At 39.1% G+C, this 17864-nt stretch overlaps 2 protein-coding genes across 2 annotated transcripts; both read left to right on the top strand.

The window, feature by feature from the left end:
* The first annotated feature begins 4939 nt into the window (after positions 1-4939).
* On the top strand, positions 4940-5446 carry LOC148861877 (uncharacterized). The gene has a single exon (XM_088985074.1). It carries the CDS (start codon positions 4940-4942, stop codon positions 5444-5446), a length of 507 nt encoding a protein of 168 aa, XP_088841200.1.
* A 7650-nt stretch (positions 5447-13096) lies between these two features.
* Positions 13097-16416, top strand: LOC148861876 (thermospermine synthase ACL5-like). Its single transcript, XM_088981953.1, has 10 exons — positions 13097-13575; positions 14152-14218; positions 14304-14398; positions 14485-14587; positions 15064-15152; positions 15247-15403; positions 15492-15567; positions 15691-15749; positions 15832-15968; positions 16111-16416. The coding sequence occupies exons 1-10, from the start codon at positions 13448-13450 to the stop codon at positions 16202-16204; spliced, it is 1005 nt and encodes a 334-aa protein (XP_088838079.1). The 5' UTR covers positions 13097-13447; the 3' UTR covers positions 16205-16416.
* The last annotated feature ends 1448 nt before the right edge of the window (positions 16417-17864 follow it).

Below are 17864 nucleotides of genomic sequence, written 5' to 3'. Positions count from 1 at the left end.
AGCCATTTAGACACATCTCTAATATCATATATTCATCATATTAAACAACAAATAAGTGTGATAAATAAGAATATAATTATAGAAAATTTTGAAAACATATTATCCATCTATCATCATCATCATAAATTATCAAATACAAATAACATGCACATTTTCTTTAAATATCTTTATTTATTTCATTATTTTATCTTTAAAACAAAACAATAAGTCTTTTAGTTCAGCCACAACTCCTAAAACCAGAAGATAAATAGAACTCTGGGTGAATTAACCTTAGTTCCAAGTTCACAAGACTAAACCTAGCCCAAGCTATGCACCCCTACCTTTCATTTACATGCATAGCACATATAATGCATTATGAATGTACATATTCGTGTATTTTTTGAAATTTTACGTATTTTACCATATTTGTTACTGCAAAAGTACTGTTCGAGAAATTCAAAGAATTTTTTTTTTTAGTTTGTAATTAGTCTTGGTATGCAACATTAATAACCTAGGTTGTGTTTGGTAGAGGTGTAAATTCAAATTTACACGGATGGAAAATTTGATCCGAGTTTAGTGATCGATGGAAAATTGAACCAGGGTGTTTTGGAATTCTTCTCTCATGTTGTTTGGTTGTTTCGATGTAAAAGTGAAACTCTGGAACTCTGCTCTGAAACTCAGTGCGAGCATGGCGGCACTAAAGAGCCTGGAACGGATGTTCTTAGGCTTGGAGAAGGAGATAATAACAGGGGAGCTTGCTCGAAAGGTTCACGAACTGAAAGACACTGAGGAGTTCCTTAATGATAATAAAGCACACCAAGCTTGCGCTGCCAGAAAAAAGACTGCAACTGTAGAAGAGGAGACGGCGAAGGGAACGCTACTGCGCTGCAAGAGCATAACAAGCTTCTCTCAGAGAGTCTCCTCAGATCCTTAGATGGGTACCGATTCTTGACAAAGAAGCTGAAAGAATCATAGCATACTCAAATGCAAGGAAGGATGGTAGAGATGGGCTAGCAGTTTCAGGCAGCCGCAAGAGGATTTAGTATTTCCGATAGCGAGTCACAGAATGCAATGAGCGGCAGAGAGGGATTGAGGAGGAGATGGTAGAGTTGGAAAATATTTTCCAACTATTAGAGATGAAGGCTAGAGCCAACCTTAGTGCAGGAAACCCAAACCCTTTGCCCTAGGTTCGGTTTGGAAGGAGATTTTCTCTGAAACTCCATGGAGTCGACATCGAGCCCGCAGATCACTTTCTCCATTGATGACAATGATTTCATCTCCATAAACCCACACTCTGAGTATGTTAAATAGCCAGTGATAGAATGTTAATGGCCGACGAGCTCTTCTTTGGACGGAGACCATTGGATGGAAGAGGTTTCTCACGATCAGAGGAGAGGAGATCTTTTCACCCTCTCTTCAACTCTTCATATAGAGGAGACCATTCAATGGAGAAGGAAAAGTTTACATCGATTTTATCGATGTAAATTTTTCATTGATTTTCAATGTAAATATTCGAGAGAATGGACTTTTAATTGATTCACGAGACAATATTAACACCTCTACCAAACACGTGTAAAATCGAACCGGGGTGTAAAATTTACCCCGATTCAATTTTCCACCTCAAACAAACGTAGCCTTAGAGTTTTCCAGTGAAACTTGTTTCTATGTCATGGCTTTGGTTCCCATGGCCATGGGGGTGGAAAGAATTTGGAATCACTACATTAGCAAAACAAAAAAAAAAAGTCCTTGGACTTTGTTTTTGTTTTTAAAAGAAAATACAAGTTGGTTTTCAGTACATGTTTTTGGAACCAATAAAATATTGTTTTTTAAAACAAAAACATTTTTTTAAGGGAGCGCTCTACAATTTGAATTGTTTTTCTCGTTGCTGGTTCCAAAAACAAATCAAAACCATCTTCTTTGAAAATCAATTGTTTCTTAAAAGTTAAAACAAAAACACAAAATGCATGTTCTTAGTTGTGTATGTGTTTTTTATTTTCAAAACTAAAACCAAAAACATGTTCTTCATTATGGCTTCAAAAACAAGTTTTCATTTGATTATTGAACATGATGTTCCATAAAATCACATAATTTATATACTAGAAAATTTGTTTTTGTTTTAAAAACCAATATTTTATTGGCCCCAAAACATATATATTTTTTTGAAACAAAACCAACTTGTTTTTCCCTTTGAAAACAAAAACAGAGTTCAAGAACTGGTTTTTGTTTTTTTACTAATGTAGCAATTCCAAACACAAATGAAAACAAAAACATTCATGTTGTAAAACCGAAAAACAAACAGACAATCAAGAATATGTTTTTTATGTTTTTGTTTTGAAAAAGAATCTGTTTTCAAATCAGGTGGTGGAACCGACAACAAGAGAAACAATTCATGTTATAGAACGCCCCCAAAGTTTTCCCAATAAGGGAACAGTGCTATATGCTATATCCAGTTAGTTTGTGGTGGCTGGAATGCATGCAAAGGCCCATTGGCATTTACCATATGTTGAGCCTGCCTTCTAACACGTTTGAACCCAACCCTTTGTCAATAGGGGTGCAACTTGGGCAGGCCCAACCCGAGCATAGACCGACCCAACTCGCAAATTTGCATGAGTTGGACTTGTATTTTTGGTCTTCGAGCTGAGACTGAGCCCAAAAGTTTTTTTTTTTTTTTGGCCAGACTCAGGCCTAGGCGCCTGGCGCTTAGGTAGTCTGAACCTGGCCCTATCTTATTCTAACCCAAGCTCGCCCTGCCTATGTATACATATCTGCATATACAAACATATATATGCATATTTTTTTATAAATCATATAAATATACATACATGGATACATATATACATACGCTTTACATCAATTTTTAGTATGGGCTGATTAACTAATCCAAACTCAGCCCGGTCCTAAACCCAACTTGAATGCATCAAATTTTAATTCAAGCCGGGCCTGAATTGAACAGTTCAAACTTAATCTCAGACTCAGGGCTAAATCGGGCCTTAGCCCAATTCTTTGGACTGGGCCTGGACTGAGCTTAAATCCAGCCCAGCCCGCCCGAATTTGCACCCATACTTGCCAAAGGGAGGGGTGCTAACCGACCGTCTGAACTACTAGGTCAACGGCATAGGAATTGCATTTAATTTATGTGAATATTTTAATCCATTTCTCATCCCCCTCTTTCTTCATTTAGTTTCTCTCTCCTCCATCCCTCTTTTCCTCTCTCATCTTGACAACTCAACAAGCTCATATATTGACCAATAAACTAACTGATACAAATGCTTATTTTTATTATGTAAACAGGCAAGACATAGCGTAAATTCCTCTAAACAAAAACTTGATTTCTGCATTCCTTGCAGATGTGTAAAAGAATGAGATCAGAAATGTTCTGTTAAACAGGCTACACTCTTACCTTCCACGCTTCCATCAAAACTTATTGAATGGTTTTAAATAGTGTCATAGTGCCGTGAATAAGGTTGTTGATAGCTGGGGTGTCAATTGGTGAGTCCATTACAAATGGGCCTAGTTCAATCCAGTCTAATGAATATTTTGAACCGGTTTAGAGATTGTTCAGTCTATTCAAATTCTTGTTAATTTAGATTGGTTCCAACTCAAATCTGGTCCACTGACATTTATGTTCTTATCTTTTATTAATGGATCAGATATTGGCTCAATCCAAATATAAATTTATTATGGACAGATCAGGTCCAATTCAATATGTCACATTGGTCAGTCCAATCTGTCCAAATTCAATATGTCTTATTGATCCGTTTAATCTGTTCAAATTGATTTTGATTTGGACGGAATCCAACTCAAAACCAGTCTATTGATGCCCCTAATTGATAGAGGATATTAATGGTCTGTAAGACTCAATAATTAGAAGCTCTAGAAAAAAAAAGAAAAAAGAAAAGAAAGAAAACTGTTATCATCAAAAGAAACGAGAGCAGTTTAGTTTTTTTTTTTTTTTACTTCCATAAAAAGAAATTGTTATCGGGGAAATGGGAAAATTTTCCATCCCTAATGGGAATATATTTTAGGTATCAAATTTCAGGATTCTCATTCAGAAAAACACCTATATAATTAAAAAAGAAGAAAAAAAACAGTTTGGGTAATCATTTTCTACTTCCATAAAAATGCTGCACTTGTTTTAACTTGAAACAGGCGAAAATATTTTTAGAGTGAAATTCTTGAGTCATAATTTTGGCTCTTCTACATATGATGAAAATTTTATTTTATTTTTGTCATTTTCATAAAGAAAAAAAAAAGTTATGTTAGCACGCACGAGTTAGAGTAATCTGAGTAGATACCGGATTAGATGGATTTCAATAAAAGTATGTTTGGGTTGCCCAATGCCAAAAGACAAAACTGATATAGTGAGCCCAAAAACTGATAGTGAGCCCACTCCTCAGCTCCATGCATAGGCCCACACATCAGCTATCCATGATAAACCTCATCCATACGCCAGCTAACCCAGATAAGCCTCATCTTCTATAACTAATTAAGATAAGCCAAAATTCCTAACCAATCTGATTTCCACTTATATTTATCCTAGTACATGATAACCATACCAAAACAGCTATAAATACAATCAATGATCACCCAGTTAAGTGTGTGATCTTTCTATTCGAAATCATCCTTGTGCTCACTTCTTTATGGTATCAGAGCCTTAGCAAAATTGCATCATCATCGTGTCAACTTCAACATCAACTTCCCAGATTGACGTCAGTTCATTCCCAACATCCTCTTCATTGGTGATATCAAATATCTCCAATCTTGTGCCCATAAAGCTCGACAACACAAATTATCTCCTGTGGAAATCATTGTTCGAGCCCATTCTCATAGGACATAGGCTTATGTCTTTCATCGATGGATCCAAATCAGCTCCAAGTACTGATGATCCAATGTTCGAAGCCTGGTACGAACACGACCAGATGCTTCTCTACTTCATCGCCTGAAAAAGGGATCTCTCACCATGCACGACTACCTTCAGCAAGTTAAATCTACCAGTGATCAATTTGCAGGATGTGGTGCACCCATGTCTGATGATGAATTACAGATCTACATTTTCGACGGATTGCCTTCATCATATCGTCATTTTGCCTACACTATTTGTGGCCATGCTCGGATTGCAGCAGTCACATTGGAAGAACTTCACGATCTGCTCATTTGCGAAGAAATGTCCCTTGCAAAAGATGCTCCTATAGAGAACTCCCATGCCCTTGTTGCAGCCAAGACACGACAACAACAGCATTCTCGCCATCCCAACTCTTCAAATCGCCAGTACACTCCACAACATGATTCCAAACGCCAGCAGCAAAATGCAGCCGCCCCGCAACCTTCACAATCAAATCAAGGGCACCACCAGTCCACTTCATCTCAACGTCCAACCAATAAAAACTCTAGACCAACTTGCCAAATTTGCAACAAAGTTGGACACATAGCTATTAACTCTAGTCGCCATGGCAGCAGCTTCCCGTGATCCTCTTGATGATGGCACATGGTACTCCGATATCGGAGCCTCTCACTACATCACTCCAAACCTTGGTAAGGTTTCTAACCCGCTCCCTTATGCTAGCTCCAACTTGGTCACGGTGGGTAATGGACATGGCTTAGACATCAAACACACCAGCACCTCCACCCTAACTTATCCATCTTCTACTTTTCATCTGAATCATGTTCTTCACTGTCCCGATGCCTCCTCTAACCTGCTATCAGTTTACCAAATTTCAAAAGATAATAATTGCAAGTTTGTTTTTTATGCTTCTGGCTTTGTTGTACAGGACAAGAAGACTGAGAGGATCCTGCACCAAGGATCGACTGAAGGAGGACTCCACCCCTTTCATCCCACAGTCACAACTAGAAATCCCACAACTCTCACCGCCCGCAGCCCCGCTGAAACCATCTGGCACCATCATCTAGGCCATTCCTCCCGTGACATTCAATCAGCAATTTTCTCACAATTATCTCTCAAGAATAAAGACAGTAACACAGTGTGTTCATCCTATCAACTTGGCAAAAGCTGCCATCACCCCTTTTCTACTATCCATCACCATTCCAACAAACCATTAGAACTTCTACATTGTGATTTGTGGGGACCAGCCCCGGTTTTGTCTATTTCTAAGTTTAAATACTATGCTTTATTCGTTGAAGATTACACTCGCTACTCCTAACTCTTTTCATTGTAATTAAAATCAGATTTTTATGACTTTTTTGAATCCTTCAAAGGTAAAATTGAAAATCTCCTTGATTCTAAACATCGCCACATCGTTGAAATGAGTCTCACCCTTCTTGCTCATGCATCATTACCCTCCCACTTTTGGCTTGAAGCCTTCACCATTGCTCTTTATCTCATCAACCAAATGCCCCTTTTAGGTTCCCGCTCACAGTCCCCATTTGAACGGTTGTTTCGCTCCCGTTCGGATTACACACATCTCAAGTCGTTCGGCTGTCTTTGCTTCCCTTGGCTACGACCATATTCTACACACAAACCTCACCACCGTTCTACCCGTTGCATTTTCTTGGGATACAGCCCATCCCACAAGGGCTATAGGTGCATGGACATTACAAATGGGCGAATCTACATCTCTCGCCATGTTGTCTTTAACGAACACACATTCCCCTCTCTCCTTTCAACCCAAACCACCACACCATCAAAACCTCAGCCGCCCACAAATTCCACTTGGCTACCAAACTCCTATGGGCCTACTAATGTTATCTGGCCCACATCAAATGCCCATTTCCCCAACCACCCATCCTCCAGGTCCTCCACGGTGCAGACTCCTGGTCCGCAATCTCACACAGAAGCACTCAGCCCCGTCACTAACCAGCCTCCAAGGCCCACTAGTCTAGCCCACTCTCCTTCTCTAACCCAGCCTGCAACCTCACCTGAACCCTCAGCTACATCTCATTCTCCACCACCATCAAACATTACACCCACTGGCCAACCACCATCTACTCAGTCCACAACACCTCAACGCACTCATCGTATGGTCACCCATTCCCAATCCGGGATCTTTAAATCCAAAGCGTACAACACCAAATACCCCCTTCCGACATCTCTTACAGCCTCCCACCTTGCTGAACTTACCTCTTACACCCAAGTGTCCAAACACCCTGACTGGCGCACCACTATGGACCAAGAATCTAATTCACTTCGGGAGCAAAAGACCTGGTCATTGGTTCCCTACCAACCTGGAATGAATGTGGTAGGCTGCAAATGGGTGTACCGCATCAAGCGCAACCCCGATGGATCAATACAATGCTTCAAAGCCTGCTTGGTTGCCAAGGGTTTTCACCAACAGCTAGGCATTGATTTCATTGTAACATTCAGTCCTGTAGTGAAGCACACCACTATTCGCGTTGTACTCTCATTAGCAGTTACCTTGGGCTGGCCACTATGCCAACTAGATGTTGAATGTGCATTCTTGCATGGTGACCTTCACGAAGAGGTGTATATGACTCAACCACCAGGCTACATGGACCTCACTCATTCTGATTATGTTTGTCGTATGCACAAATCTATCTACGGGCTTCATCAAGCCCCACGGGCCTGGTATGACAAGTTCAAGTCCATCATAGCCGAACTGGGCTTTCACACCTCCACCTCATATCCATCTTTGTTTATTAACCATCAAGATGGCACACATGCTTTATTACTGTTGTATGTTGATGATATAATCTTAACAGGCAACAAACCGTCTTTCCTCTCTTCTCTCATCAAACAACTCAGCTCATTTGTCAAAATGAAGGACCTCGACCCGTTATCATATTTTCTTGGCATTCAGGTACACCGCACCAGTGATGGATTATCCATCAGTCCAAGTACATTCTCGACTTGCTTGATTGTGCAGATATGGGTGGCTGCAAACCTACTCACACACCGACGTCTTCTACCAAAACCGATGCCTCCTCGAGCCCACCGGTGAAGGATCCAACCGTCTACAAAAGTCTGGTTGGGGCACTCCAATATGTCACTCTCACCCGACCCGACATTGCCTTCCCAGTCAATCAAGCTTGCCAACATCTCCAGCAACCCAATGAAGCACACCTCACCGTAGTGAAACGGATTCTGAAATATCTCAAAGGCACCACCTCCTCCAGGCTCTTCTTCACTCTAGGCCCGATTCAGCTAAGTGCCTATTGTGATGCTAAATGGGCTGGTTGTCCACTAGATCGCAGGTCTACCAATGGCTTTTGTGTGTTTCTTGGGCCTAATCTCATTTTCTGGTGTGCTAGGAAACAATCCACAGTTGCCCGTTCTCCATAGAAGTCGAATATCACTGCCTTACTCACACTGTTGCAGAAATCTCCTGGCTATTCTCTATGTTCAAATAATTCCATGTTCCTATTCACACCACTCCGATCATCTGGTGTGACAACATGTCAGCTATTGCTCTCGCCTCCATTCCAGTTTTTCATGCTCGCTCGAAACACATCGAGGTCAACTACCACTTCGTCTGAGAACCGGTTGCTCACAACTTTCTGATGTCCGTCACGTACCATCTCATGGGCAACTAGCAAATCTCTTCACCAAAAGTCTGCCAGCTGCCCATTTGCTTCATCTTCTTCACAAGCTACACGTATGCACACCCTCGTCCAGCTTGAGGGGGGATGATAGTGAGCCCATTCCTCAGGCCCATGCACAGGCCCACACACCAGCTATCCATGATAAACCTCATCCAAATGCCAGCTAACCCAGATAAGCCTCATCTTCTATAACTAATCAAGATAAGTCAAAATTCCTAATCAATCTGATCTCCACTTGTATTTATCCTTGTACATGATAAACATACCATAACAGTTATAAATACAATCAATGATCACCCGGTTAAGTGCGTAATCTTTCTGTTCAAAATCATCTTTGTTCAGAAAAACACCTATATAATTAAAAAAAAAAAAAAGGAAGAAAAAACAGTTTGGGCGATCATTTTCTACTTCTATAAAATGCTGCACTTGTTTTAACTTGAAACAGGCGAAAAGATTTTCAGAGTGAAATTCTTGAATCATAATTTTGGCTCTTCGAAAATTTTATTTTATTTTTGTCATTTTCATAAAGAAAAAAAAAAGTTATGTTAGCATGCACAGGCCAGAGCAATCTGAGTAGATACCAGATTAGATGGATTCCAATAAAAGTCTGTTTGGGTTGCCCAATGCCATAAGACAAAACCTTATAGGATTTCAACGGGATCTGGGTTAAAGGAACCGACACCCAAGAAAGGATTTACAAGATTATAAACAGAAGTGGATTGGGTAGGTGATTACCGCTCCTGATTCCTGACTATTATTGACTGTTATAAGAGAGAGAGAGAGAGATAAAAAAGTGGATTGGGTAGCTGTAAATGAATCTTTGTCTAGCAAGTAGCAACACTATAAACAAATGAGATAAAAATCAAAATAGATTGAAAAGTTGAGCGCTGTTATTATTGTTTTGATTTTTTTTTTTTTGTCTGTATTGCGCGTAATAGGCAATTGGTCGAGAGGACAGAGAGCACAAGAGATGGTCTGGACTCTGGACTCTGGTCTGAAGCCGAACTCCTCTCCTCAGACTCAGAGAATCATGTCACAGACATGACTTTCCCAAAACAAGAAATGGGTGAGTTTCATCATAACCCCGTCCACATTCCACAAGGGAGAAAAAGGAAATGTGAACCTGCAACTAAGATCATCTTTGATTGATAGCGTGAAGAACCCAGATCCATCAAAGCATTTTCATTTATTCCTGATTGATGATTTCTCTTGGTTAAGTTAATCGGTGGTTAACTGGTGAGTGGTGACTGGAGAGTTTACTTTACAGCAGAATTAAGATTAGATAATTAGGGTATAAGCTCATACTTTAATTCCCTTTTTTTTATTTCTTTCTTCTTTCAGCCATGGGAATTGATGGTGATAATGAGTGCGTCTGATATTGCCATCTTGCACGCCGTTTGTTTCTGGAACTGATTGCGAGAATATAAATGATGATACCCACTGCACGCTCCCTCTCTCTCTCTCCAACAGAGATCCCGGATTGTGAGAGAAATCAGAAATGAAATCTCAGAATCCCTCAAAAACAACAAAACAAAAAATCTAACCTTCTTTTGATGTACATGGTCATCCTATCATCCATCACCATCATTTCTTCTCTTTCTCTTATTGTAAACACCCATGATGATGCATGATGATGACATGATGACATGATGACATGATGAGATGCCCATGCCACCCCAGCTTCCATTAACCCACATCATGAGTCATGACACCCTGGTTTATTCTCTGTCGATACCCTACAGCTACATTAGGCATTTTTGGTACTTACGATACGACAAAGTATTATGTGAAGTGAGAGTCCCTGGGTTGTGATTGGTGATGCATTCACACAAACACCCCCTACCCCCCTCTCTGTCTTCTGATGAATTCCTTACTTCCTTGTGTCCTTCCATTTCCATAGTTCCATGGGCATCACCTTTGACCATCAACCCTTCTGTCCCACTTTTCCGCTCAAGACTGGTTCGCTGTTTGGTACAACAATGGGGTGTTTGGATGATTTGGTTCGTTCCACTTATTTGTTGATGAACCTCATCAAGAGTTGAGTGGATGATGGTTCAAATTACCATCCGTATCCATCAATCCAATGGTCCTTGTATATGTGATGCATATGCATTTTATGGGTCCCAGAATTGTCAACATTCAGCAAAACGTGGCAAAAGGTAATGTGTTTTTCTGTTCCTTTGGATTGGGATCAGGGAGCACAGGAATCCAAATCCCTAAATCAGGTCATTGGTGGCCCTGTTGGGTTGAGTTTAGCAATGTATATCCGGTCTCAAACCAAAATAAATATTCAGAATACTGGGTTTGGGTCTTAATGGGTTCAAAGCAACCGAAACCGATCCTGAAATCTGAATGACCATTGATAATTAGGACACATAATGCAAACCCGAACCTTACGTGGATATGGATATGGGTTTGATTCAATTGTGTGTCAAACTCAAATCCACTCAACCCATGAACACGGATTATTCTTGCCATTACAAGATTACAGTCTAATATAAAAGGTCCTAATGTCCTATGTTTACACAGTTCATCAATGTGTAAAAGCAAAGTATAGTAGATTCAAATCCAATGGAAACGATAGAGCATATTTTAGTATCCATTTGGTTCACTTATAGAATTGGAATCCAAATCTCTGGAGTTCAAATCAGCCCTCCACAACATCCCACAGCACATTTACACCATGTATTGGAAACATTTCCTGATGATGACATCATACTTTTTGGTATTATCATTGGGAGATGTTCCCAATACACGGCAGGGATGTACTGTGGAACATTGTGGGGGGCTGATTTGATCTCAAATCTCTCAAATCTGAATCGGAATGACCATTGTGGGGGGCAATCCAATGGGAATGACCATGTGGGGAAATGGGAAAAATGCCATTTCACCAGAAATGAAAATGGGATTTCAATTCTGTCCCACCAAATGATTAGAATCGGAATAGATTATTTCAATTCTAAACCCTTATTCCCACAAACCAAACAAGCCCTTAATTATTAACACAAAATTTTATTCCAAATAAAAGGTTGATCAGTACATGACCCACCAGCACCTTGTCTCTAAACCCAGTATTAAAAAAGTTAAATTTCGTTACGGAATGAGCCCTACCACGATACACCTTCATCTAATACATCAGAAGTTTTGATTTTAGTCTTGGTGCAACACTAAAACCAAGTCATAGTTTGTCAACCCACATTAATACTTCTGTTAATTGTTATATTATTGTACTCTACTTTTTTGTACTTTATTCGCATTTAATTATTTCTTTAAGAAGCCAAGTTTCATCCAAACTAATAAAAGAAAATGAATGTAAAGAAACCCTTTTTTTATTTTTTGGGTAACTGATAAAATAGTAAGTAAAGCATGCTACATTCAACAAAAATTGCTTAGGCATAGCTTTAAAAATAATGAAAATAAATAAAAAAAAAAGTTTCCTGCACTATTTTCATCTGAGATGGGAAATTAGTTGCTTTATATCAAAACATGATCAATAATTATTTCTTGGAGCTGCAGGTTCTATTGGCTACATTTGTTGCTAAAATCAATAATCAATGGTTAAGTACACGATTCTTTTCTATTCTATAATGTAGTGAGAGGAAATGTGAAAAAAAAAATGTGCATATATAAATGATAGTTCTTCTGACGGAGGCTTTGATGGCGATAGTCCTAGTCCTCTTACCCTTTGATTCATATTATTATAAAGTTAGACTCAGACCCAATAAACCAAATTAAACGATCGGAGTAGGGCTGTCAATAGATTTGATATTGAATAATCAAATTCAACATGAATCCTTCACTAGGTCTAATCCAATCTAATGAATACTTTTAACAATTCTGGACTAGTTTCTTGTAACGTTTGGACTATTTAAACTATTGTTCAAATTGGTTTTAGTTTAGATCGAGTCTAATCTAAATCCAGTCCATTGATGCCCGTGCTTTTATCTTATGTCAATGGGCTGGATATTGGTTCAATCTGATCCTGTCCAATATAAATCCATTACAAATGGATTAGGTTCAATTCAATCTAATAAATGCATGTTTTAGACCATTAAATTTGGACCGGTTCAATTTAATATGTCTTATCCTCTATATAATCTGTTCAATTGATTTTGATTCAGGCAAAGGCCAACCCAAACTCAGTCCATTGACACCTCTACATGAACAGCTCAGTTGTCTAAGTGTTGATCAAGTTCAGATTTGTTAACCATGAGTTGTTCCCACATTCCTACCCACTTGTAATATCAGCTGCACATTAAGAATATATCTCTCTTATCATTCATGGAGAGATATTTCCGATACACGACAGTGGTGTTTCCTATGAGTGTAGGAACAATTTGTGAATAGAAGATCGGGAGTGGAGGGTGAATCATATAATTTTTTTTCCGTTTTATTTAAATCTCTTAGACCCGTCAGATTTCCGATCCATCAGTAAACAGATCGGGATGGGTCTGCATGCATGACCTGAGTTGGTCCGACCAAGGGTCGACGCATGATTATGGAAACAGCATCACATACACATGTTTGATGAGTAGCAAGAACCAAGAAGAGAGGAATGAGGAGATACTATTATTAAAGTATAACAACACACCCACAATCGCAATTCACAAAGCAAGAATTATAGGGCCTAATGCCGAATCGTCGTTAGAAATCGCGAGATATTTTTCTTTTGGTTTTCTCTTTTCTGGGTTGCGAAAATCAAAGCTCTTTTTTTCAAGCTCGAAAGTCGTAATCCAACTGAATTCCGACCATTCCAACCCACACCGAAATAATAACCCATTTCGATTTCCCTGCCACTCCCCTCCTTATAATGTTCACGCCTCTGCACCACCACCCATAACAAACGTCCAAACACCATCACCATCGTTCATACCCTCTCTCTCTCTCTCTCTCTCTCTCTCTCTCTCTCTCTCTCTCTCTCTGCTAGCTAGTTCTCTCTTTCGGGTTGTAAAGGATGAACGATATTTCTGGGTCGAATGAAAGAAGTGGCAATGGCGACCTAACGAGTGAAGGTCGGAGGAAAAGCTGTTGGTATGAAGAAGAGATTGAGCAGGATTTGAGATGGTGCTATGCTCTCAATAGGTGCATATTCACACATTGGTCTATTATTCCTTGTTAATGCTCTAGGACTTACAAAACATAAACCACTCTACAAACTTCTTCTCTCATTGAGTGAAGATGGGGGAGTACCTTCATTTTGTTTTTTTTTTTAATCTTTACTCTCATTTTTTTTCCATTCTTCTTCTTCCTAAGATGAAGAGCTTCCTTTCTAGTTAGTTAGTTTTTTTTTTTTCTTTATTTCTGCAGAAAAAGGTTATAATTTAGTTATTTAGCTATGACAAGGATCAAGCGCAAAATGATGAGGAAGATTCATCAGAAGGAAAAAAAAGATATCTTTTTATGAGTTTGAGTCGAGACAGGCAAAAATGGGAAGCTTTCTGTGATATTGCTTTTCAAAGACAGATTTTTCTTCTTTTAAAACCAATGGTTTGTATAGTAACAAAAGTAGTATCTAATGTGGTCAGGTAAAAGCTAGACAAGATTAAAGGTCATTAAATAAGAAAGGAAGAGTTGCTCTACAGTGATACCCACCCAAGTTCAAAGACTAGCATTAAGTGTAGCACCTTACTCTTTACTGTTATCTTTTCTTTGTTGCAGTATTTTGCATACAGGAGCTAGTCAGTACCAGGACATTGCGTTGTTGGACACAAGGCCCTTTGGAAAGGTTTGTAGCTTCTTCCCACTTCTGTTTTCTGGAGGTGAAAAGAGAAAAGTCTTCTTTCTCTAAGCGTTTATGTATTATATAACAGGCTCTAGTCATTGATGGGAAGCTTCAAAGTGCAGAGATAGATGAATTCATCTACCATGAATCGCTTGTTCATCCAGCACTTCTTCACCACCCCAAGTCAGAAAAGTTCTCCATTTCCTTTAAATTCTTCAATCCATGCATCATCTGGTTAAGTTGTTTACTTATTGGTTTCTAATTTTCAGTCCAAAGACCATATTTATTATGGGAGGAGGTGAAGGTTCCACTGCAAGAGAGATCCTGAGGCACAAAAATGTTGACAAGGTGGTCATGTGCGATATCGACGAGGTATTTTTGTTGTTGTTTTAGCCTTAGAATCACTCAGACCATTCACTCACTAGGCCATACTTTGCAGAGCTGTTGAGAACAGCTGAAGTGGCTGAACTCAATGGTTTTTTTTTTTTTTTTTTTGCTTTGTTCTCTAGTGGAAGTGGCTAAAATGTCATGTAATAAACGCAACATGTCGTTCAGCCATTAAGAAAACTTTCAGTTTATCCAATTCGACTGTAATCAAACAGACCCTTGATGGTTGTTGGAGATAACTTGGGGTCTCCCCAGTATTGAGGAAGATATATCCTTCTATCTCTCTGCATTTACAATAGTGATGTGGGTAGATGAAAGCTTTAGTATCTTGAACAGGGTCGAGGCCAAAACATCGATCAGAGTGTTACTGTCATCACTTTTCCTTTGTTCCTTATCCCTGTTCTTGTTTTCTTTTGGAAGAAAACATTACATGATGTTGCTTCACCTGTTTTATGGCGCAGCAAGTAGTGGATTTCTGCAAGTCATACCTGGTTGCAAACAGAGAAGCTTTCTGTGATACCAGGCTTCATATCACAATCAATGACGCCAGGTCCCTTGTTTCCTTCAATCAATTTTTCGTCTTCATCATTGTTGCTACTGTTGTTGTTGTGAAAATTAAGCAAGTTGTTTGGATCGGATGGCAGGGCTGAGCTAGAAAGGAGAGAAGAATGTTTTGATGTGATAATCGGTGATTTGGCGGACCCCATAGAAGGGGGTCCATGTTACCAACTCTACACCAAATCATTTTATGAATCCACCGTTAAACCCAGACTCAATGAGGGTGGAATTTTTGTTACACAGGTATGTACTACACAGTCTGTATGTGTGTGAGAAACTCTGTATAGAACGTCTGGATTTAACAGTTTTATCTTGACTGTTGTCCGTGCAGGCTGGGCCAGCAGGAGTGTTCAGTCATACAGAGGTTTTCTCTTGCATTTACAACACTCTGAGACAGGTTTTCAAATGTCAGTGACACCGTTGTAGCTCTGTTTCTCATTTTTGTTGTTCAATTCGATGGAAATGTTTAACCTGTTATTCATCTTTGGTTCCAAAATAAACAAACTGGGGTTGTCTCTCTCCATCTGCAGATGTTGTGCCTTACTCAGCTCATATTCCATCCTACGCTGACACTTGGGGATGGGTGATGGTATGTCAACTGAAAGTCTCTCTTTTTCTGTTTTTGTTTATGTCGATTGAATGATTTCTCATTTATGTTTGGGTAATTTCAGGCATCAGATTCCCCGTTCAAAGCAGATACCGAAGAGTTGGATGCCAGAATCAAGCAAAGGATCAAGGGGGAGAACAGTTATCTCGACGGGAAGACTTTCGCGTCTGCTTCAATCTTGAGCAAAGCTGTTAGGAAATCGTAAGTTTTCCTCTTTGTGGGTTCATCTCTTTTGATTTGTGCCGTTGTAATCGTCATAACAACATTCATTTCATATCAAAATAGTTGGCAATTTGAGACCTTGGTTCTTGTATTCCCGTTGTGTTCTGTTTTTATGGAACAGACTAGACAAGGAGACTCAAGTGTACACAGAAGGAACAGCGAGGTTCATCTACGGCCATGGTACTGCCCACAAACTCAATCATGCTCATGCTTAGAAGAGGAATGGAAGGGAGCCCCTTAAAAAGCACACGGACAAAGCTGAATCTCTCTCTGTTTACCTCTGTTGTTAATTTGCTATGCTTAAAATTGAAAGGAAGATACAATGGTACTGCTTTATAAGCTTTATATGTTATTAATCCTTATTGCCATATGGATCACTGTTTTAGTTTCATTTAAAAGAATGAGTGACATTACAGATTGAGAGAAATCCCTCGTCAATTTTGTGACATCCTAGAGTATACCCAACAAAAAAAAAAAAAGAAAATTACATCTTAGGCCGTTCATTTACCATGGGCAATTGACTACAATCCCAGCATTTGTATGTTACTATATTGGGTCCATGATAAGCTAAGGCTGCATTTGGCATTCTTTATTTTAATGGCCTATTTCCTTTTTGCTGTTAAAAATTCAGTATTGACAGAGGCATTTTAACTGTAAAAAGAAGATAAATCCTTAAAATAAGGAATGCCAAATGCAACCTTAGATATAAAGATCGAAAATATTAGTTAACTGAATAAGTGATAGCTTTCTAAAAGGTGGATAAATAACTACCCAGTTACCCATGGCCCATGTGCTATCCCTCCCACCTCTGTTTTTACCCTGATAACATGTACTGCACACTGCCGCAAGAACCTCACTAACCTGGGCAAGGGGAAACCATATTTGCCCAGAAAAATAAAACAAGTGGGGCCTTAGAGATATCCTACACTTTCTCTTGTATTTCCATTGGATCTCTGACAGGTGTCTCCTTACACGTGTAAAAATATTCATACACATGATGGGATACTTCTCACAGATGGAATGTAACTATGTAAGTGTAGGAAAAAGTTGTACAGAGATGGGTTTCAAGTTTCAACCATTTGTATGAACTTTGTAAAGAAAGCATCTGCCGGGAACCAGTCATTCCCATACACCTGATATCTAATCTCCTCAAAAGTCAAAACATCTAAATTTCTCAACCCAAAAAGAAAGGAATCCATTCATGAACATGAAGATTGAAGCTACCATCCAACCATGAAGGCTCCTAACGAGTTGTATATCAGAGCACTTGTGCCTCAACCAAAAGAGTTGCTGTTTCTGGCGAAGATGCTGACCGTTTCCAAATTTCTCTCAACTTTTTCCCTGTATTTAGGGGGTAGTGACTATAAGGGCTTGAACTTTTAAAAATATAATTCCCTGAACTTTTAAAAATATACACTCAAGTCCAATATGTTAAAACTGACATTACGATGAGGGTAAAATTACAAAAATGATCATAATTTTTTTCGCTCACTGAATTTTTTTCTTTTTCTTTTTTTTTTTTTGCATATGTAACCATCTCTATACTTCATTTCAACAAAGAATAAAAGCATTTGAATGGAAAAATGAAAAAACAGAAAGAAAAAGAAAATCTGGATATGGGCATTGTTGTTATTTTACTCACTGTAATGTTAGAATTACGCAACTGGACTCAAGTGTATATTTCCAAAAGTTCAGAGTACTAAAAAATGTTGGAACATGAAAGTTCAGGCCCCTAAAGTGTCACTACCCCTCTAAGTACAGGGTACTATCTGTAATTTACCTTGCTTTTGTTTTTCCTTTAGGCCACGTTTGTTTGGGGTGGAAAATCGAACCAGGGTAAACTTTACACCCCAGTAGTTTTATACATCGGTGTAA

The sequence above is a fragment of the Nelumbo lutea genome, chromosome 4 (genome assembly GCF_056320005.1).
Source record: "Nelumbo lutea isolate HS-2025 chromosome 4, American lotus-T2T, whole genome shotgun sequence".
NCBI classification, from domain to species: domain Eukaryota; kingdom Viridiplantae; phylum Streptophyta; class Magnoliopsida; order Proteales; family Nelumbonaceae; genus Nelumbo; species Nelumbo lutea.
This window is presented reverse-complemented; position numbering and strand designations above follow the sequence as displayed.